Source organism: Lissotriton vulgaris, chromosome 5 (genome assembly GCF_964263255.1).
Source record: "Lissotriton vulgaris chromosome 5, aLisVul1.2, whole genome shotgun sequence".
Lineage (NCBI taxonomy): Eukaryota > Metazoa > Chordata > Amphibia > Caudata > Salamandridae > Lissotriton > Lissotriton vulgaris.
Genome location: NC_141693.1, coordinates 691,792,770 through 691,816,744, shown reverse-complemented (window position 1 = coordinate 691,816,744; position 23,975 = coordinate 691,792,770). Strand labels below are relative to the sequence as shown.

At 43.8% G+C, this 23,975-nt stretch overlaps 2 protein-coding genes across 2 annotated transcripts in view; both read left to right on the top strand.

The window, feature by feature from the left end:
* The window catches only part of LOC147711405 (uncharacterized), a 230,972-nt gene extending 215,766 nt beyond the window's left edge, over positions 1–15,206 (top strand). Inside the window, exons 4-6 of the mRNA XM_086919479.1 lie at positions 12,038–12,091; positions 13,631–13,643; positions 15,062–15,206. Of these exons, the coding sequence (XP_086775605.1) occupies positions 12,038–12,091; positions 13,631–13,643; positions 15,062–15,206 (212 nt within the window). The remainder of the gene's footprint in view (positions 1–12,037; positions 12,092–13,630; positions 13,644–15,061) is intronic.
* A 100-nt stretch (positions 15,207–15,306) lies between these two features.
* Positions 15,307–23,975, top strand: part of COL13A1 (collagen type XIII alpha 1 chain) — a 368,078-nt gene continuing 359,409 nt past the window's right edge. Inside the window, exons 1-2 of the mRNA XM_086922128.1 lie at positions 15,307–15,327; positions 22,629–22,664. Coding sequence (XP_086778254.1) covers positions 22,662–22,664 — 3 coding nt within the window. The 5' untranslated portion in view covers positions 15,307–15,327; positions 22,629–22,661. The remainder of the gene's footprint in view (positions 15,328–22,628; positions 22,665–23,975) is intronic.

Here is a 23,975-nt window from a genome sequence, read left to right as displayed (position 1 = left end):
TCCAATCCCGGCATGCACATCTACTGTCTCTTCTGTCTCTCTGTGTGCACATTTTGGAATCCGTATCGATTCCAAAAGGCCCTCATCATGGCGAGAGCAGCGCATGCGCGCTGCTACCGCCAGATGAGACCTAAACACGATTAATACCTTTTAAAAAAACAAACGTTCTGTGGGTGGAGGCAATAGGGGCGAAAGTTCAAAGCATTAAAATGGGCCAGCCATATCGCTAGGTAAGTCTTATCCACTGAAGCTCCGTACCAATTTCTCTTTTCTACAGAATTAAAAGTTGCCAAAACAAAAAGTTGCAGGAGTGCATGCGCTTGGTGGAGAAGATGAAGATGGGTAACATTGTCAAATAGGAGGACTATAGAGAAAAGGCAAGGGGTGTTGGTTAAGAGTATTTTCAAATTTAAAATATTTAAAATGCACTGAAACAGATTAAAAGACTAATATGTTATTATTTCAGTAATATACAGACTTACTGAGTCGTTGAACCAATCAGTTTTATGAGGTAGGGATGCTTTCTAACTCTATATGTTTAGACTTTGGTCAGAGGTGTTCATCCATAGTACACCAAACTGCGCACCTGCTCTGTTTTGGATGATATTGGAAAAGCTGTAAAGTGTGTTTAAGGGAAAAGGTCTATACCCACAGGCAAAATCTAGTTGGTTAACAGAACAACATGCAGTACCAGTTGCTATAGAGCAGGTGTGGGAAGGGTGGGAAGAGCAGAGGTGGGAGGGAACAAAACAAAAAACTGGATGCAGCCGGCCAGCTGGCTGGCTGCCGCCTCTCCTCCATCCTCTTCTCTTCTTCTGGGGCAGCAGGAAGCACGCAACCTCCTAGACTTCCCTGACCAATCACAATGCTGCCGTACAGCAGAGTTGTGATTGGTCTGAGCGCCACAGTTCGCCTTAGAGGGGATGTTCTCTACACAGGCTGTAATGCAGCTTGGGTGAAGAGCATGCAAAGTGTGTATGGCATTTTGGCTGGCCTGAGACGGCCTACCAAAATGCAATGGGCACTTAGGAAGTGCCTACCACTCCTCCCCCAGCCCCTAAACAGCCAACCTTAAGTTTTATCAATTTATTTTTCCGTTTTCAATTGTTCAGTGGGGCGATGTTCCTCCCGTTAGTGGAGGAGTCATCACTAATAACATGTCTAAACTTCTTATGTGGGTTCTGATCATCACTTTGAGCAGAATATTCCCATTTAGGACAAACCGCTGCAATTTTTTAATGTGAATTTCTCATTTAAATCAGATCTGCAGTGTAACATATCCTGTTGTTAGTAGAAAATGCTGAAGCATGGAAACAGTACGGTGTGGAAAGCAGTGGAGAAAAAGACGTGAAAGTAAAGATTTATGCATATGCACCAAAGAGCTACAAAACATCAATAGAGACCTTAAGTCAGTGCTTAATTTGTGTTTGTGCTTTCCTGTGCATAGCACCAGCCCTTATTTCTTAGAGCCGGGTCTATACTGGTATCGATTTGTGCATAAAATATTTCAATTTGGAGCCCCCACCGCCAGCCTTCAACTGCCCGGGTGAGGTCCCTTCCTCAAGCGTAACAAATAGCAATAATAGTAGCGTTAGTGCCCTGGATTGACCACCTTCCCAGGAGGGAGGCACGTGCAGTCCCAGGTCCCAGATTTGGTAAGTGAGCTGTGCGAGATCACATGAGCAGAAGGCCGCACTAGACCCAGTTGCCTTGTATGTCCAAGCCGCCTCAAAACCCTCTCTGAAGAGCGCACCCCAATACTGACTGAATACACTAACCGTGAAGAACTGTGCGTGAAGGGTGTGGAGGAGATCAGATGACCTCCTTTGGTGGTGCAGAGTGCAGATACACTGAGAGGGAATGGGGAGGCACATACCATGTAAGCACCACAGGCCCATAGCGGGGCACTGTCAAGGCTCAGTCACCGAATGCTCAGCGAACCCCCAATACGCTAGATACTGAATCAACCACACTGGACCTGCAATGCATGTGGGTAGCAGTGATGGCGAGCCGGAGCACAGCCCAGCGTTGTGCAGCTAAGAATCCCTGTGGGTGGCAATGTCCCAGCCCCAGCGCAGTAAGCGGGGCCAGCCCAGAGGCCCCAACCGCAGAACAGGCGGCGCTGCACCGGGGGAGTAGGCAAGGGCCCATGCAGCCCCACTCACAATCAGCGGGACACGCTATCCTAGGCCCAGGCATGTCTCCTACCGGCAAAAATGCCTGTGCCTGCTGCTCTCAGATGCAGGCCGGCCTCTGCGCAGGCAGTCTCGGTCCTAGCCGCCATTCCATTAATGGTAAAACGGCCTATGGGCGTCCTCCCACCTAAGGCTTTCAGCCCTGCGAGTGTGAACTCGGCCCTGCTGTGCAGTGCACAGCCACCAGTCTCGCGGCAGGCAGCAGGCACAGTGAAAAGTGCTTCACTGGAGGGCACGACCGGTTGAGAAAATACAAGCTGCAGCTGCGACAAGCCCCGACCACATACTATCCCCCCGCATAGACATGTTTTTTGCTAGTAACACAGTTGTACCAGTCCTTGTCTCTATCAATGTCAATGAAGAATGGATTAGCCCGCCCGTCTGTTGCTCTTTAGAGCTGAATCATCTTTCCTCTCAATGAGCCGGACCAATGCAGATTAGACCAGTGTCCCGACTTTTTGCCCACCAAAGCGTACTGCGCAGCTGCAGCAGTGCTAGTCAGTCGAACGAGTCATCTCAAAAAGCAATCAGCCTGTGTCGCGATGACTCGAGCAGCAGCAGGCCTCTCATTAAAACATAAGGCAAAGTAAGTACTTATTTCATTTTAACATGCGCTAGTAGTACTTTAGTGTGAAGCAAGTATGCTGTTTTAATGGCTGAGGTAGGTGCACGGAAAAGTGCACCTCTCATTTGCTGCACGTCACCTTTATGTAAATGGCCTGCCATACAAACCTGATTGCCGGGCTCCCCGAGTAATAATAATGATGCCAGTAGCACAGGCAAGAGTTTATTATGGGCCTGACACCTCTGCCCGGTACTGCAGCAAACACAGAGAGCGTAGGGATCACTGGGTGTATGTAAAAAGCATTCTTTCACCAGAGTGCCAATGTAAGCTTTTAGTGTTATTTCTGCATCCTTAATATGCTAAGGTTTTTTATTTTATATAATTTTAGTTTCCCAAAAAAGGTCAGGATTTTAGTTCCCACGTTTGCTTTGCAGTTTAGTTCCATCTGCAGCCTCCCTACACATGTGCAGCATTGATTCAGAGCTGGTCTCTGGCTGATTGTGATAAGCAGAATCCCAGGGCAGAGCGTAAGATGTATGTCAGTACTTTAGCTTCGCAGGCCTCATTCAGCCATGATCTAGTAGGGAGTTTATGGCAAAGGTTTTGGTGCCTCACAAGAGTATAAATCTACGATGTCTGCTCATTGGTTGAGGAGAAATGATTTGTAAGTAGGGCCCAAGCTCCCACAAATTGTCAATTCGCCGTAATAATTTGGCTGAAATAATTTCCATATTCTGGTTTTCAGGGCACATGTTCATTTTATGTCAAAAGAGTTTTTGTTTCGGATATAAACCAAAATATATTTGGCACAAAACCGAGTGAGTCAGGGAGCAAAATGTTGTTTTTACTACTAAATCATGTGTCCTTGCTACAAATCTGTGTTTTGCTCATCATTGATGTATTTTTGTCATGTCTTTATTGGTGTTTGTTACAAATTATTTAGGCGTTTTTCACAATTTGACTTTCATGGCGGTTTTTAGATTTGTTTTTCCACACGGATTTGTTTGTCACAAAAGGATGTGGGTTTGTAACCAATCATCGAAAACCATTTTGCTGATGTGTTAAATAAATGTGCATCAACAGGGTTGGGCAATAATATAACAATCAATATATGACAATAATTTTGGGGCCGTTTTAGGATGAGCACTTAGCTCTATCCCATTTGAATTAAGAAAACTTAGAGATATCATTCATCTCCTATAGACCTTATGTATGCTGTAGGTCTTGCTCGCCGAATAGAAACGTATGGCCAGTTAGCGCAGAAGATGCAAGCATTGTCCACAGTAGAGAGGAAAGTTTTAACTGCCTGACTAGCCTGTGGCTATGGATCAACCAAAGGTAGGCTTGGGGTTGATTAGGGTAGCTTGCCAGAGCGAGACACGAGGTGGGAAGCTCCGGCCACCAGGATTTTAAAATGTATTAACCGGGATTAACACAAAACTGGAATCTGCATGTTTGGTGCCATCCAACCCACAGGAGATCAGCAGCTCCTCTGTTATTAAATGGGAACATGCCGCCCCTTCTGTTCCTTCTTGGTGTGGAATCGTCTTACCTCTGGAGAAGTCAGACCAGTTTCCCCACTTTTTCACCACCCTGGAGTACTGCACAGCTTCAGCAGCGATAGTCAGTCGAATTGACTCAAGAAGCAAACAGCGTGTGTCACGTTGACTCACGCAGCAACAGGCCTTTAATTAAAACTAAACGGCAAAGCAAGTAATGATTTAATTTTAACATGAGTTAATACTGAAGTGCGAGGCAAGTATGTCGTTTAATGGTTGAGGCACGTGCCCGGAAAAGTGCACTTCTCATTTGTTGCCCGCGCTTGTTTTGTATGTAAATGACCTGCCGTACAATTCTGATTGCTGGGCTACCCGAGTAATATTAATGTGTCTGCGATGAATATATTAAGTGGGGCCAGTGGAAGAAGTAGGTGGAGCCGGGGAAGTGGGTTCGGCCTCCTACTAAAATCTGAGCACCTGGACTTAATATTTTACAAAGGAAGCACTGCCTTAAGTAGTACATTGCGAGGCACGTAGATTCCAGATATATGTCTTTTTGGGGTAGTGTACTTCTGCATTTATAGTATACAGTTCCAAACTACTTATGCCAGAATGCACATACTACCCATGAACTAGGGGCACTACCGAGGGAAAGTTGTATTGTATTTCATAATTTTGACTTCAGGACAATGTGTTTGTAGTCGAGATTGTCGTGTTTATATAAGTGCGGGTCCATTTTCTATCATCAGTCATGTGGTATTGTATTGTATTGTAATTACATTTTTATAGCGCTTACTACCCCTGACGAGGCATCAAAGCTCTTTTTCAGTGAGTAGCACGCTACTCCGGGACCCATAGAGGATTAGTGTTGAATTAGTATAGTGAAACATGCAAGTACATTTTAAGTGTTGGATATGTTAGTCAGTTATTTGGATTTGGAAGGATATCAGAAGGATAGAAGAAGTAAGAAGGTTTGTATTTATATAGCGCTTCTAACCTCTGATATAGTGTTGAAGCGCTTTTTTTGGCGATTAGCACACTACTCCGGAAACCCATAAAGGATTAGTGGTGAATTAGTATGGTGAAATACGAAAGTAATTTGAGTGGTGGATATTAGTCAGTTATTTGGAGTGAGAAGGATAGCAGAGGGATAGAAGGGAAAGAAAGGTTTGCATTCATATAGTGCTTGTTACCCTTAATGGGGTGTTGAAGCGCTTTTCTGGCGAGTGGCAGGCTACTCTGGAACCCATAAAGGATTAGTGTTGAAAATTAGTATAGTGAAATATGAAGTAATTTGAGTGCTGGATATGTTAGTCAGTTATTTGGATTGAGAAGGGTTGGGGAGGGGTAAAAAAGGAAAAAAAGATTTGCATTTATATAGCGCTTGTAATCCTGATGAGGTGTTGAAACGCTTTGTTGGCGAGTAGCACCCTACTCTGGAACCCATAAATGATTAGTGGTGAATTAGTATAGTGGAATATGGAATTAGAGAAGTGAACATGCTAGTCTGTTATTTTGATTGAAAAGGAGGAGAAGATAGGAGATAGTGGAGGGATAGAAGAGTGAAGGATTTCATTTTTTAGGTCATAGCAGTTGGAGGAGGCTTTTGGATGAGTAAAAATGGTTTTTGTAGGGGAAGAGTCAGAGGGAAGAGTTTAGAAAGGTTTGTTTTGGGGGATCGGTATAGTAAAAGAGGTGTCAGATGATGCAAGGAGGGGTAGAGTAGGGGAGGGTCAAGAAAGGGTTATTTTGGGGAAAATAGTAGTGGTATGGGGTTTGGGATAAATGAGAGAGTGTGTGTAGAGGATATAATGATAGATGTATAGGGTGAAAGATAGGGTAGTGAATTGCAAAGAGTAGTAGAAAGAAGTTTGAGATGAGTCAGAAAGTTGGGTTAGAAGATATATTAAGAGAAGTATAGGCTGAGAAACAGGGTAGTGCATTGGAAATTTGAAATTAGAAGAAAGAGATAAATATATAGATCCATAAGTGCATTGAAGGTATATAGATGCATAAAGGAGGTAAGTATATGCATGTTAAAGATATTGATAGAGGTAGCGGGTGAGAAATAGGGTAGTGCATTGGATATGCTTTTTCAGGAGAAAAGTAACAGACACACAGATCTAAGTACATGGAGGTACATAGATGCACAATAGAAGCAAGAACGTGTAGACCAAAGATGTTTTTCTTTCTTTTGTTCAGTGGCGGTTTCTCACCGAGGGCGTCGGGGCTCCGCCCCCGTTACATTCTACAATATTACAGCAATGCCCACATACATTTTATTTTAATTAAAAAAATCCCCCTTTGGTATTTGGTAATGTATAGTGTACATACTTGTTGTATTTGGAACACCGGGCACTGTCTGCCTCATTTACTGACACCGCGGCGCTGCGTTGTGCAGTGACCCCTGTCACGTGACTCTGCTTGACTGCTTGCTTGCTCAGTCTCTGAAGCTTAAGCGTTTGCCGGCTGAAAACCTCACAGCCCTGAAGTCTGTGAGGTCATCAGCTCGGCAAAGACTGAGCTTCAAGGCCCAGTCTCCACCCCCTGATGGCGTGAAGGTAGAGTTAGCCCCGGGCGTTTTAATTTTAAGCCCGGTATCGCAAACTCTCCACGTCAATCAGAGAGTGGAGACTGGAGAGCTTGTTACCCCTCCCTTTTCCAACTCGTCACAGGGCGTGGTGGGAGTGAACCCACCCTGTGACGACTTGGGAATGGGTGTGGCTGTGGCAGGTGAAGTCTGCGCAGACTCTGAGTATACTTCCCGCGCACGAGTCTTCATCAATTAAAGTGATGGAAGCCATTTCACTACTGCTGTCTGTGTCTCTGCAGAAGTTCAGACTGCTTGGATTTAGAGCCGAGGCCAGGGCCGGAGGCAGTCAATCAGACTCGTATTCAACGTTACGTTCCGGCAGTTCACAAAGTAAGGCTCAGGCGGGCATTTTTTTTTTACTTCTGTAGGTCCGTTCAGCCTTAAGGCCTTGTCACATTGATTGATGTCAGGGTGGGTAGGAGGGCAGACACAGTACATCGCCAAATATTTTACTTCCGTTCAGAGTTCAACAATTGCATATCTATTCTTTGCCCTTCATAAATTAAACGAAACGTTTATTCAAACGATGTATTTTTGTGCAATGCAAACACATCTTTCACTGACTAATCAAACAATGGTGAATGTATGGTGGGTGTTACATGTGCGCTCTTGCTACATTACACAAGCTCAGAGGTTGTTTGTAAGCACCACGAGGCTAAGCGATTTGCCCAGAATTACAGGATCTATTAGAGCCAACAGCAGTCTGCAGGAAACCCCTTTCTGCTTCCTCCTACGAAGATTGGATTACATGCCCAGTAGGATAGTCCCAAAGGCGGGAGCCTATAAAAGGACTGAAGACAAGGCATATTAATGATGTCCAAGCTCTGTGTGGCCTGTGACTGACTCTGTCCCAGCCTCACCAGCCGTTCAGAAGAATAGGCCTGACTCATGTCATGATTTCTCCCACTGGACTGTTACCTGTCGCACCAGCAACCTTAGAAAGCAGAGACTCGGACCCCAAACCTACACACGTGCTGCACTTTCGCCTGTGGCGTTGACTTCCTTGTTTACTCACAAGATGAGAAATGGTTGCTGCACTCCGAGATTGAACTGCGCCAAAATTCAGAATGAATGATACTGCAAGTGTGTATTGTGATTTGGGAGAATAGTTCTGGAAGCAGATTGAGTCCTGAAAACTAGGGGTGAGCTGCCAGCTCTGAAAGCCTGTGGGAGACAGTTCCTTCAGTAATGATTTCGAGCCTTCTAACACAAAGTGTACCTCTTATTCATCAACTCATTGCAATTGGGAACTTCTGCTCTGCTTGACATGGTTTCAAGAGAACTGTGACCTTGCACATCTTTCTACAAAAGGTGTCCAGCACTTAGTGCTATTTCTTGAGCTTCCGTTTCACATTGAGTCGTGTGCTACATGTATACATATTTATGTACAGATTATAGCTCCATACAGTGAAAATATTATACATGTAACACACGAGGCGAACTGGAGATTTGTGAAAAAAATAAACAAAATCAGTGAGCGCTGTTTAAGTCTCGGCCTCACCCTATTCATTAGGATAATTAAAAGTCTCACAGACAAAATGTGCTTGAGCTGGCAACGTCTTTATCTCACATTTTTCATAACAATTTCGAAGGAGTGTAGATGTCACTGGAATTCAATAGTAATCTCTCGAAGCTGGAACAATGTTTCTAGGTGCCTGGATTGTGTGTATGTAACAGGACTGCACCATCTATCTTCTGCATGGCATAAAAGAGCTCTGCGTATGGCGTACAGACAGCATAAATATTGAAGGCTGCAGAGTCTTGGGAAGCTAAGAGATTTTATTATATGAATGCTTGGGAAGGGGCTTGGCATTTGTCCAAATCAGTGAACCCTTGATTGTCGCAATCAAAAACTGTAAATTGCTGGTTTTATTGTTGGGAAGTCATAAATTGTGAGCTGGATGTGTCCGTCCCTGGTCAATGCTGCCTGCTGGAGTGTGTAGACTAGAGTGAAATTAAAGAGGGGAAAGGTGAAAGCTGGTCTGAGGTGACATTCACATTTGGAACAATTAAGTTTCTTTTTGTGAGCTTTTAAGCTTTTTAATTGCTAATTGGTGATCTGACAGTCAAAGTGTTTGTTTACAGCTGCCAAGTCTTCAGGTTGCTTATGTGTGACAGTTCGAGTTCTGGTGTACTAATGTCCACTTGTACAAGTGGCTCACTACAGAAACTGTTGAATGTTTTTAAGGCAGTAAGATATGGGTCAGTTCTGATATGTTTAAATATTTTACCACCACGCGTTCACAATTGCTATATAAACTTACTTCCATTCTCAAATTTGCTTTAAAATGTACTATTTGCCACTGTTTTCTTTAAACTTTTCTCTGGGGAAGAACCCAAAACACCCTTTCTGTTGGTTGGGCTTCTGCACTTCGCACGCTTGCGACATAACACTTATACCCAGCATTTACGCCCCACCTCTTTCAAATGTCACCAGCCGCCACTGCTTTTGTTTTTGTTTTTATAACAACATATTTATTGTGCATGTATATATAAAGCAATACACAAAGATAGGCACATATCTATAGTGAAAATAAATGCTTGTATACAGAGGGACAAATACATAGGGTGGGTATTAATGAATCGGAAAATGGGCAGCATTCCTGGCCCTAGTCCCGACCAGTCTCGAACAGGCTCAAACAGGCACTCACCCTTGTCCTCTCCATCCTTAGCCTCGACACCCAGGCCGAGACGCCCTAAGCCTTGGCCGTTTCTGGCCCTAGTAGTCAGGTGACCCCTACAGCCAATGGGAAGCCTAGCCCTAACACTATTCAATCACAGCACTAGCCCTAAAATCTAGAACCAATAGGACATGAGGACTTTACAGCCAATCTTAGCCCTAGTCCAAGCACCCAATCACTTAAAAAAACCTGCTCTACGTCCAATAGTGTCTCTAGCGCTAACCGTAGTCTCAACCCTAGTCCAAGCAACCAATGGCACAGGAAGCCCTAGTCCCTACTTCCAATAGAAAGCCTAACCCTACTCTAAGGTAGAACACCATGCTTGACAAGTTCCATCCGAAACTCGGCTGCTATTGACATAATCATGAGTCATGATCCTGTGATCATCAATTTCTTCAAAATTATAAACTTTCAGTAGTTAAGCTGTAGCTTGATAGCACTTCTTTTGGAACCAGCAAAAGTTGTACTGGTCTAATGTTGATTTGTACTGGGTACTTCAAGCAGAGTCAACATGATATGAATATTGCTAGGTAGGAGTGGCGCAAGGATCTACAGTGCTTTAGGTAATATAAAATTTTGCCTTCTGAAGCACCCCACATACACTGAAAAGGGAGCCTTTTGTAGTAATTTGGTGCCACCACTTAGCGAAGGTTGCTGCCTTACCTTGCTGTGTACATTGAGGGTAGATACATTATTTTGCAGCATGAACATTTTCTTGATTCATGTGCTGGGCATTATTATGCCGTATAGTGGTTGCATGTAAATGTTTCCCTTTTTTGTCTCATTTTTATCTTTTTTGTTGTGAGCCACCATTTGGTGGTATGCCCATACCTTTGTGATGTTGGACGTACTCCCCAAACCCCCCTCCCCCACAAGCCCCTGTGTATGGTCACCATGTGCAGATTCTAATTTCCACTGTTGAGTCTGGAAGTAGAAACTGCAGTTCCAGGAGTGTGGTGAACTCAGCTCAGAATCAACAGATTGTCACGCAGAAATGGTGGAATATGGTGAAAATGCATGCACAAGGAACAATCAATCATGGCCAACTAATAATTACAGTGCATAACCAAAGAAAGTAGGTGCACTATGTGGATAGTTGCCCTGGGGGTCGAAGAATGTGCATCTGAGGGATGGGAATCGTCAAAAGAAAAGGAGAACACCTCTTTTAAATTGAGTCCCGAGTACGGCCATATATTTGCTCAAAAAGACAATCATAAGGCTTGCGACCATTGCTGAGAGACCCAAAGGCTGAGAAGAGTGTGCCAAGTTCCAGGCAAGGACTCTTTGAATCAAGGAAAAGCAGAAGAGGGGGCGTTATGCCACAATCCAGATACTGAAGAAAGACCATTCTTCACTCAAGGACTAAAGTCTGACAAGCAACAACATCAAGAACACAGGTGGCTCAATGAGAGCTCCGATGTCAATAGAGACATTATCAAACCAGAAAGAAAAGAGTTAATGAAGAAGACAACAGAGGGAGCGCATGAGAGACGTTTTCAGGTAACACAAAAAAAGCATAGTGGATCAGAGCCAAATCGTTCAGACTCGATGACCTTCAATGCCAAAACACTTAATGAACAAAGGGAAGTCGAAACTAAAAGAACCCCATGGGTCCCGACACAAGGGCACCATTGGAAAACATCCCTTTCGTTGAGGATCAACACTGAGAGGTAATCGAAGTTCAGACAGCAAAAAGGAGTCCGGACAAGACACCTCAAACCCAAAGAGAAAGCTATTGAGTACCCTTGATGCTCAAAGTTGAAAGGCAAAAGAGACACCCAAGTCCGAAATGGATGTAATTCTCCACAAGAAGAAGGATTTAAATGAATCCTTAAAAGAATTGCAAAGCCAGGTGAAATGCTTGAATATCGCTGAGAATACAACGATATTCACGCATTAGCGACAAAATGCTGTTAGCCATGTTATCCACCTCCCATTGGATAACATGGCTAAGAACTGGTCTGAGCAGGCGTTGGTTTTTGGCGATAGCGGGAATATTTCCATCGCTACGCCTGCCTTGGTAATAGGCGATAGCGACGTTAGCGACTACTTTCAGTCGCTAACAGGTTGGGTACACCCACTTTGCATGTCATTAGTGATAAATATCGCTGACATGCAAAGCGGGCCCCAAACCGATCGCTATCGCCTAAAAGCTGTCGCTAACATCAGTTAGCGACAGCTTGATAATAGAGCGATAGAATTATCGCTGCTTAGCGGCAGAAAACGGCTGCTAAACCGGCGATAATTGCCTATCGCCACCCTTGGTAATATGCCCCAATATTCGCGGGACAAACACTTTTCATGTTTGCCCTCCCTGACGTCTAATATCTTAAATAGCAGCCTTGGGACTTGCACTTGATAAATGGAAGAGCGTTTGATCCTACATGGAGTTTTGTATAGACAGTGTCATTTGGATAGTCACAAAACTGAAACTATGTATGTACTATGAATGCCAGTAAGACCCTTAACCTGTTGCTTTCCTTTTTTTTTTTCTTCTTTTTCAGGTCCGCCAGTAAGTAGAGAATACAACTATGCAGTTAATCTACCAACGCTTGATGGTAAAGGGGTCGAATGGGGGGCGGGTATGGCCCGGTGTTTATTTTGATATGTTTAGCTCGATATTTTACTGTGCCACGGGGAGCAAACGCATGTGTTTTGCAATTTTGTTTTACTGTGCCGATTTCCTGATACAAATAGACACCTGTTTCCACAAGGAAAGGTGGTGGTGGAATTCTTTTAATGAAGCAGTATGAGAGTGACTAAACAGTACTTACAGAATGACGGACTAAAAAAAGTCCAAATTGTTAAAGCTATAACAAGGAGGCAGATCACTTCTAAAATATACTCACAGCCACGGCAGTTGTACGATTCTTCATTGGCAGACCATTTGCAAAAGTTAAATTATTCTTCTACGAATTCTGCTGCATTATGCCAAATAAATTGCCTTTTCGGGCCTCTTAATTTAGCCAAGTCTGCTAATTTTACCCCCACTGCCACATAACGTCAGCTGACCCATGTACACTTTTGTAGAAACTTGAATGTTCTAATTTTGAGTTAACCTAGTTAGTTGAGTCAAACTGGTAAAGGGCAAAATAAGGCGGTCGTGCCTTCTCTTTCATCGCTCCTAGAGTGTGGGCCAACCTCCTGCTACACATAAGAGCCTCGTCCTCACTTCTTAAATTTGCAAGAAGCTGAAACCCTGACTTTTCAAATAGTCCCACTAGGCCCTAGTTTTGGCTAGACCCACACCCGCACAGCACCATGGTACCCTCCCAGGGGATGGTGCACTCTACAAATCTGCATAACATCCAAAACCCTAAAAAGCAAACGTCATTGACTTGAGTTTTTTTATTGTGTTTGTGTGTTGCTTTGGGAACCAGTGCCACAAACATTAAAGTCATATTGGAATAAGTCCTGTGTTTTTCTCCATTGTGAAGATAATAGGTATTTGCCTCATTTCAGAAACATGCTAGGTGAAGGCTGTCCCTGGAGAAAGGCGCATGCATATTATCTGTCCTAAGTATTATAACATTATACTAGTTGGCCTGAAATATTTCACAAAACGCAGTCTTCAAATTCTTTCCCTGGCTGTGCAAGCGCTCCGGGACACCAGCACCCCGAGTGGTAGCATTGCAAAAGTGTAACAAAAACACAACGAATAGGGCGGCAAAGCTCTCCGAATAATCAGTCACTATATAGGGAGGAACTGAGGTCTATGGTCTTAATTAAACAGGATGCACTTGAACCGGACTGCATATTGAGGCAACAATTAAGATTGATATAGGTTGCAATGGTGCAGGTGCAGTTTTGCAATGACTCTTGACCTGCCTGAAAAGCCCCATGCTTAAATTAGACCAAAACAAAAGTGGCCTTTTATGCCAGGCAGTTCAAATGCTGGTTCAAATATTGAAGAAAAACTACATCAGTGACAACGTATGTATTCTGGGCATGTTGCTGCCAAATAATGTAATGCAGCTCGACCTACTTTGCTCACCACCTTCCTGTTCTCTGCATACAGGTGTGAGTTCGGTCCCATCATTCTTGTATGGCGACTGATTGTCGTGGTAATTATATCTTAATTCTGTTTGTTATTCCAGAAACAATATCATGGTGAGTTCAATTCATATACAGAGCTTCAAACGTCAGAACTGGAAGTAGCGTCCTAACACGTTCTCTACAAATGTATATGGATTGCAATTGTATGTTCCATCAGAACAGTTATGCAATCCTAAATGCTTCGCAGGTCTGACAGTAAAAGCTTTAGGGGGTGACTTAACTGGTTCTAATAAGAAGGCTTGTATGACAAAATGAGCATCATCGAAGGGGCTTCAGGCAGTCAACACATCTGTACTACGAGGGAGTCTTGATTGACTCAGAACTGAACATACAAAATGAACCAAATAACAATGTTTTACTTACCCACCAGTACCGTAGAAGCTTTAAAGTGACACATGGGAATAAATACAAGTGCTTCAATAGAACAAGCGACAGGGTTTCGACGTATGTGGTAGAACCTGGCGCCTGCTGCAAGTTTACGTATATCTGGTTGATGTTTGCTTGGGACGGTGCCAACAGGAAGGGGGAGACCCTGAACCCCCTGAGTTACAGACCAGTGGTCTAACAAAGTTATTAGAACCCTGTGCACACGTCAATATTTAGTTGCAAAGTAAGTACTCTGTATCACAAAGTTTAAAGTCAATCTGTATTAGGAAAACAATAAACACTCTGAAGTTTTTGTGTTCTTCTTTAATCCTGGACAATTGCCCAGCCAATACGTGTTTCCTCAGGGCAAGTATCCCACGACTTCTTCGGGGTTTCTGGCTATATGAAGATGATGAAAGATCTCTCTGCTGGTTGTAATTCCGTCCCGGCTGGATTGAGGGTGAGTATTCTAACTTGTCGGTCTGATCCGGATTTAGGACCATGGACGATTATGCAGCCAGAAGAAGCTTCACTCTATACCGGTTATAATTCCGTCCCAGTTCTGGGATGAATGCGGAGTATATGGACAGCTGTACGGTCCACTGGATGCACCGGAGAATGGAGCCAGGGTAATGGCTAAGCTAAGGTAGTGAGTACGCTGGTTTGTGGAAGCGGTCGCAGCGTCTGGGGCCGCTTCTGGCTGCACAATCGTCCATGGTCCTAAATCTGGGTCATACCGACAAGTTAGACTACTCACCCTCAATCCAGCCGGGATGGAATTACAACCTATAGAGAGATCCTTCATCTCCATCATATTGCCAGAAGCCCTGAAGAAGTCGTGGGGTACTCGCCTTTACGAAACACGTGTTGGCTGGGCAATCGTCCAGGATTAAAGAAGAACACAAAAACTTCAGAGTGTTTATTGTTTTCCTAATACAGATCGTCTTTAATTCCTATTGATGTTAAACTTTGTGATACAGAGTACTGACTCTGCAACTAAATATTGACATGTGCACAGGCCCCTAATACAAGTGCTTCAGCCTATCCCTTGAAGCCTTTGTTAAACTCAATGTCTGCTTATCTAAGGTTTCATTGCCTGACTTCAGGCTCTCCATCCAATACATATCAGGTGCCAAAAAAACTGACATTTTGATGATGGAAACACAGCAACAACCATGCTCCAGAGCTTTGCAACTCCTTGCCAAAGATGTCAAACGCTACCCAAATGCAATTGAGAAGCGACTCAACTAAATCTATTGTTTGCACTCTGTCTGTTTAATATTAACTGCTATTTTGTCAATTTATTTGTTCTTCTTTAACCTTTTGTAACCTGGAATTGTTTCAGGGTCCTTCTGGAAGACCAGGCCTTCCAGTAAGTATACCTCATGTATTTTTTCACTTTATACTGTGTGGGTCTTGCCGAAAATATTATGACCGCCCTCAATGTGGTGAGTTGCCGTTTATATTCAGTTTGTGAACTAAGGGGTCTATTATAATGGCGGGCGAATCACCACCGCCCGTATGGCGGTGGCGATCCGCCCGTCATTATTCACCGCCCGCATGCAATTTACCCCCACCATATTCCGTCACGGAAAGGCATGTGGTTTTCGCAGTTGGGGGCCCGTTGCGGGCTCTCAGGATGTTGTGAGGGGTACCCTCCTGCATTTGCATGCACGGCGTGGCAGTCACTGCACGGCATGCCTTTTTTGCATTGCAGCGGGTGCTGCTGACAGCACCGCCCTCCGCAATGCAAAAAATGCAGGATGCGCCCGCCAGTGTGGCGGGCGCATCCTAATTTTATATGTGGGACCACCGCACACATTACGAGCAGTCCCATTTCCCGGTGCGATGGCGGGCGGAGATCGTAATAGACCCCCTAAGTATTTTCCTATTTTCATCTAGTGTCTCAGCATTCCATGTACCCTCCCTATTTCTAATGCAGTTTACATATTGACAGCGAAGCAAGAATATAAAGTAATATTGTCAGCATTTTACCTAACACCTTTCATGTGCCCTGAATCCCGATTCTACCAAAGAGCCACCTCTAAACGCTCATATGCACTTAGGGGTGCAGATACCCCTAAGAAAAATCACGTGCAGAACCATGTGCATGTCATTTTATGCCCATTGTTCCATGCATGCTTTCACGTTGTTGTTAGAACTAACTTTAATCTGACTGTGAGGCAGTATTCCATCACTGAGTCTTATTTTGTTTTTTTAAATCTGAAGAGTCTGAAGACTTTATGTGCTACAATATCTGCATCACCATACACAGTCTGAGGTCTATACTGCCTAATTTGGCCATTGTGATATGACAGATATGTGAATATGACAGCGCTTTGCAGAAAGTAAAAGTTTAGTTTAACTTTGATTTGCTAAAGTTACAATAATAAGTTACGGTATTAGTATGTGAGTGCTAAAACTTTATCCATAAATAAATCTTCCCATATAAATATAAGTTGAACCTCCCCCCTCTGCACTTGGAGTTATGCTCTAACATATTAAATGGAAACTGTATTGTTTATTGGATGACTGCAATGCTTTTAATTCCCCCTTCTCTCTTTTAGATATTTTTCTCTGTCTTGCTCCCACTTAATTACAATTCACCGAGCCGCAACTGACCATTTTCACAAGTGGGAAGTCTAAAAATGGCCATAGTTCGTTTTTGAGCTTACAAGTTAGTTTTCTAACCTACCATAGCTCTCCCAAGCGTCTTGCCACCAGTCATGAAGACAATCTGTAATCTGACTACTTGTCTTTGGCTTTGCTTCCCCATCGATATTCTTCAACGGGAGGCACATAGATCCATAGTACACCAAGTATTACTCCAATTACACTATTATTTTACTGAACCACATATCCCACCTACGCTGTGCACACTTTTATAGCATTTTGATGTCTGTCAGTGGCCCACTTCATGGTCTCTAAAACCGTAAAAGTAAACAACTGAATAATAAATATGAACGAGTTATAATTATGCGGAAATCAATAGTTGTTTTCTAGTCAAACAATTAAAGAATGTGTGTGGAAAGGAAGCTTCCACGATACTATGACATAATATTAATTTGTCTTAATATTAGATCACAGTTTCATGCTCCTGGAGTCCATTTGACCCTGTCCAGGAGTAACTTGTAGTTACATGTTTCCTTGATGACCATCCATTGTCTACCTGAAGGATGGCACCTGTCACCCCGCTCTGCTCCCCAAATCACATTTATCAAGTACCTGTGCCTTGATGAACACAGTACGAGAAGAGTGATACTGAAACCACGCTCAGTGTAATCTAGTAAACATATTCCGTGTGCGAAATTGGGTTGCTGGCTAAGGGGGTGAGAGCCCTTCTCAAGCAACAGCCACAATCCTTGTCAGGGTGGAGCACAAAGACCACTAAAATGAACCTGGGCTTAACTCTCCGGTAGCTTGGCACAAAACATAGAGGCAATGTGTAAATTATTTATGCAGCACTTAAACAGTAACAAAGTGAAAATACAACATAAGAAACACTCCACACCTATTTAGTAAAATCTATCACATTTTAATAAATAATTTGATAGCAAAATGACAAAAATCCAATCAGTAGAACTAGAGATATGGAATTTCAAAGATTTAAGGTAAGTATGGCACCTAAAAGCACAAAGCACCACTCACAGTTGTAAACTCTTGCAAGAAAGGGTGAAAGTCACAAGTTCAGGTCAAACTCTGATGGAATGCAGGCTGGATACAGGGATTAGGTCGGCCTGAAAGAATTACCTTCTAAAGTCCTGTACTTTTTTGCTCTCGGTGGGTGATGCCTCCAGGAGCAGGGAGAGTGTAGCGAATGGTTGTTGTTGTAGCAGGAAGAGCAGACTGGGCGTTGGAGATGGTTGATGCAGGAGATTTGCATTGGCAATCACTACGGGCTTTCAGTGCAGATGTTGCACTGCTGGTTGTTTCTGGCAGTCGCTGTAGCATGAAGATTTGTGTTTTCCAGAGCTTGTCATTAGTGGTCAGCATGGGCGGTAAGATCTTGGTGTGAACTGTCACGAAGAGCCCATCGCTACAGGATTTCTCCTTTTATAGTCATAGGCGTGCTCCCTGATGCCAGCCATGTGTCTAGGACCAGGGAAGGCACCTCTTGGGGATCAGGGACTCACTTTTGCAGGGGCCAGCGGGGCTCAGGCAGTTCCAGTTGCAGGTCCTGGTAGGTGATCCAGGCAGCAGGTCAACTGGGAAGATGCAGGGAGGCCTCTGGAGCTTATGTCACTGTAGCTCAGAACAAGAGGTCAGTCAGCTGACCCTTGAGTCACCCTGCCTGCGATGAAGGGAGCAGGTCCAGTCTTTCTTCTTAGCAAGTAGGGCAGGCAATAAGCAGCAAGAAGTTTTTCACTAACAGTGCATGTAAAATGTAAAAGCACATGTCCCACTTATGAAATACACTGCATCCTGCCCTAAGGGCTGTGTGGGGTTTACCCTAGGGGTGACTTATATGTATTAAAAAGGAAGGTTTATTTTGCCAGGTCAAAATGGCAGTTTAAAACTGCATACAGAGGCTACAATGGCAGCAGGCCTGAGGCAGGATTTAAAGGGCTACTACAGTGGGTGGTACAATAAGTGCTGCAAGCTCACTGGTAGCATTTACATTTCCAGTCCTGGGTATATGGTAACCATTTGTCAACGGGAAGGCGAAGGTTTGCAGACTTTAGGGAACAATAAACCTTCTAGGCATTTCTGGTTTTTGGTAACAGAGTATTCCAATTCTTAGGTTCCAGATTTTTAGAAGACAAGACTACCTAGCATTTACTGGGACATGCAAGGCTGAAAACGTTGTTAGATGATTTCTTTGACATTGTTGCCCATTGACTGGCGGATTACTTATAGCCAATAACGATGATTGATTATTTAAAATTTTGCTTCTATAATGCTTCTAAGTATATATATTTAGGATGATTTCTGGTTTTCTCAATAATCTCTTTAAAGGCAAACACATTGAGTCTAGAAAGTGGTAAAGCATTACGTGATTTTATCCATATGATTCTTGAAGGGCTTCTTTGGGCCCAATTGTTTCTTATTTTATACACAGAAATCTCAAACAGTAGGACTAGTTTGACAGGGCACCTCCTAATTTCCATCTTTGTAGTGACGCAATGACATGCAACTGCAGTCGCCATGAAAGGAAGTAAAAGCGTCTGGGAAGTTTTTACTGAGGAATTATTGTTATCTCTTATCAACACTGGGGTTTCCTAAGAAACAATGTTTCACATGCCAACCGCCCGCTGCCTTCCCATACTGTATCTAAAGTTTCAGGAAGCACTTGACTCAAATGTAGACACTAACATGCAACCAGACATCTGTGGTGCATTTGTCATTTACAGATCGGCGCGTCTACAAACGCATTGTAAACTAGGGTCCATGTGTCCTAACACATTATCGAGATACAGAGAAGGGGAACGACCCTTTCATTCAACAGGCCATTGTATATTATATTGTAGCAGTAGAAAACGATTTTTATACATGTCCCTGCAAGTCAACAGGACCGTGGCCACTTGCTGGGGTGTGATCAGGACGCTCAATAAAATCCGCGGATACCTATCCCCCCAGGCCCGTAAACAGGTTGCAGTCGCCCTGGTTGGCTCAAGGTTGGATTACTGCAACTCCCTGTACATGGAAGCCAATAAAGGCCTGATACATCGTCTGCAGATTCTCCAGAACGCTGCAGCACGCTTTGTTTTGGATCTCCCGAAAGCATCTTCTGCCACCTTAGCCAGGAAGGAGCTTCACTGGCTCCCGGTGCAGCACAGAATTGCCTTTAAAATTCTGTGTCTGACCCACAGAGCATTGAAGGATGGTCCTGCTAGTGCTATCGGATCTCTTCTTATGCGTTACGTCCCCACAAGAAACCTCCGATCTGCGGGACTCTGTCAACTGGTTGTTCCTCGTTTCAAACTGGCCAGATGGGGCGCCAGAGCTTTTTCCGTGGTGGCTCCGCAGCTGTGGAACTCCATTCCCACAGAAATAAAAACGCTCCCGACCATCGAGTCTTTCAAAAAGGCTCTCAAAACCTACTTTTTTAAGAGGGCCTACCCATGAGTAAATAGGACTTTGTAAGCTTGCTAGCTTCTGCATTTGATTTAGGCGCCTTGACGCCCATTGGGCTAATTCTGCGCATCTACAAGAACTGTTTCATTCATTCATTCATATGCTAATTTCAGAGCCTTAGCTCTGGGCATTCAGACAGCACAACTACAGTCTGTTGTAGAAACATGTTATAAACTTCCATTATTGTGTCTTCTGCTCTCTAGGTCTCATTGGTTCCTCTTTTTATCCTGTTACCTGCTTGAAACTGATCATGCCCCATTAACTCCACCCTGTGCTGGCAGACACTTCCACCTTCCTCACCCTGCATCAACTGAGCACACTGCTGCACATTCGCATTAAAACCTTTTCACGCCCCATCTCTAACCCATCCTCTTTACGACGTATAATTTGATGATAGTGGATGCAATGAGTGCTGCCATTTCGCCCTTTGCAGCCTGAACACTGCTGGTGACAGCATTATTATTTGTTAGCCAGAAGGCGAGACTGGACCAATAAGGTTAATGAAACCTAATGCGCTGAAGGAAATCCCTGTCCACCATTTAAATGTCACATGTTAGAAACGTTCTATCTCATGATATGTAGCAATAGACCTGTTTAACCAAAAGGTGAAGAATTCTAGGAAAATGGATAAAGCAAGACGAGTGATTATCGCTTGAAGGTATTGTAACATTGTAGTACTAAATCAAATACTCATTTCATGGTATAACCTCATGGGGGGCACAGAATAACAAATGTATGGGCGCCTCTAACTTCCTCAAAAAATGTTTTTATTTACCTTTCATAGAAATGCTAGTTCTGTCCATCCTCTTTGAAACTGTGTCCACCTCAGCGACGGCCCGTGGAGGGAGTTACGGTGGGGCAGGAGGGCGGGGAGGGGGAGGGGCAGGGTGGAGGTTGCTAAAAACCGGCATATGGATAATTGCAGGTAAGTAAACAATTTAATTAATAAAACGAATTTCGTAGCTCGCACTGCATTGCATTTTGCGATGCAAGGCGCACTACGAAATTCGTTTTATTAATTAAATTGCTTACTTACCTGCAATTATCCATATGCCGGTTTTTAGCAACCTCCGCTCTGCCCCTCCCCCTCCCCGCCCTCCTGCCCCACCGTAACTCCCTCCACGGGCCATCGCTGGTGGTCAGAAATCCAATCTTGGGTGCAAACTCTCCCCTCCCACCCAAAAAACAAAAGTTACATTTTGGGCACAAATCGCTTGTGTTTGTGATTTCCTTATGGAATTCATGGCATCAAATAGCGCACATGCTTGAGTCACTAACATAATACACATGCTTAACCGAATGGGGACTAACATATAATATGAGTGTGCCATTCCTTGGTCTGAGGGGTCAGACTCAGGATCACTTACAGATTGCTCACCTGCTACTTAGAGCACTGTGTGCTAAAACAAACTAGTGCATGCACAAATAGCACCTGCATTTTGCAGGACCATTGTAATCTGGTCCTCCTCGCTTTATTCTCTCAACCAACCTCCCACTGCTTCTTACACTGCATATTCCATTGCAACACGTCACTCCTTTAGATGAGTGCGCCCTGATTACCAGGTGATTATCAACGGATTCCTCCTTCTTTTCCACCTTTCTAGTAAACAAGGCACATGCTCTTGTATTGCACAAACCCACTGTCCTTTCAAGGTATTCTGCTTTTGCACCCTGCCCGTGTATTACAGCATTCCCTCCCCTAATCCATAACAGAACATTTAGGCCTACATCTCCCCTCATTATTCTCTCTCAAGCTGTTTTTCCCACCAACCCCTGTCTCACTTCGTAGGTGACTGCTTCTGTTTATCAAATTTAGCGCGTGCCAGGTCACCATCCTGTTGCACTTAAATGGTAAACTGAGTTTCCACCGTTTCACCCTGCTAGGAGAAAAAGCTTGATCACGTGCACGTCTAGCCTTCGAAAAGGTCAACTGGCTCCGGTCCACAGGGCAGTCTGTCTGCAGGTGCCGCCCCACCCTAGGGCCGGCTTGTAAAATAAACACACCCACTGACCCCGCAGGCTTTCGACGTGATCTGTCATGGGTATGTCTGCACTGCTCCAAAAAGGGAAATGGAGAAACAAAACAGAAACACTTTAAAGTGTCTTGAGGGGGTGGGGGCCGGAGAGTGCCAGATGTTTAGGATGGAGGAGGAGGGAGAGCCGAGCCTTCAAAGAGCACCCTCTCAAGGAACGGCATTCTGGGCCCTGCTATTCCCATGTTTACTGCCCAGTAGTACATGCATGGCACGCACGCGGTGCTGCTGGGCAATGGGATAGAACAGCTGGCAGAGTGCATGATACAGTATAAAAGTGAAAAAAGCCTATTTATAAACCTCAGCGGTGTTTCAAAGCGTTCATTACCGAGAAGAGCTATCGGCCTCGGTCATTCTGTGAAATCATGTGTCATATTTTCCCATGTGTTTCCTGAAGTTGCTATTTGGTGTGCTGCGGACTGACATGTAAATACCTGAATAGGAAGCCATGCAGGCAGTGCACAGAACTAACCAGAGTAGCTCATTTGTATATAGTGTATAGTGGTTTGTTTCCAAACTAAAATGTTGAGTTTACAACACCTTTGCTTTTTGATTTATCAATAAGGGTGACAAAGGTGGTCTTGGGATCCCCGGACGGATGGTGAGTTTTACCTGTGCCTGTTTGTACGACCGTTTTTAAGCATCTAATCTGCCCGGCGTGTTACACATTTATAGATGCACTCTTACCCGCTGTACATCCCATGGTTGTGGGACTTGAACAAGTATACACAACTCCCATTTATGTCCGGTCACTTCTGGAAACTGCACAATTTAATCAAAGCCCTATAGCCAACTTAGGGTAGGTGAAGGATTAAACTCCAAGCAACAAATAAAATGCTTACCTAGACCTATTCTTTACATTACTCAAAGGACAGTTGAAGCCCTGAAAGGCCCTCAAAGTACAACCACCAAGCAAATGTAGAGTGTGAAAAAAAAGAATTGTACTATACATCGATAGGTTGCTTGTCAAGTTGTAGAGGCCATTTTAATATCTAAGTATCTTTCCATGCTAGGATTTGATTCAAGACTTCAAACGAACAAACATTTAGCAGTTACCTCATTTGTACGTCTTTTTAAACCAAAGTTTTGTACTTGCTAGTTTTACATTGAGGTTTGTACCCGAGACATCATCTAAATTAATTATTTGACGTTCTCCTGTGCGATGACATGTTTCTACAGATGGGCACATTGGCAGCAGCTGCCACTGGTGAAATTTGGCCCAGCTGTAGTTTTTGTTTGCCCACTTCCCAGGAAAGAGGATGTATTCTGAATAAAACTCTGACATAAAAATAACCGTTGTGACAGTAGAACAGGAATGCTGTTTACAAATGGATATTTTAGCAGGAGTTATAATTTTAGAGTTATTTGGCTGATTTCAGAGGTCCTCAAAACCTGTGCTGTTACTGTATCATTTACAAAACAATTTTAAGTGGTGTAGAAACCTTTGCACAAATGTGATAGCATGGCTTTTTAAACATGCTTTTTTTAGTTTGTCCTCTTTTGATACGGCAATGGCACATACTGTTTAGTCTTTGTCTTCAAATTCTGTACATTGTGCGTGTCCTTCCATTTTCTAAACTCAATGTCAAGATGTAATATATCCAAAGAGCCAACCAAGGAATAGCATACACCAGTGAAATACCTGACTCTCCACCCATACGTTTCTTGGAAGTGGCTCAATCTTCTCACTTTGACCTCTATTGCACTCTCCGGTGCGCAGATGCACCCACACAAGGCCACACAAGTGCTAGTTGAGTTATACAGATAACCTACACCAAACCTGCACATCTTATGCCTAGACCCGATATGAAGGAATCAAATCCCCAAATAAATAAGTGTCAACTCGGACTGTCTGCTCCATCAAAGACTTAAAGAATCACATTTTCAGACTATAGCTCCTAAATGAAACGCT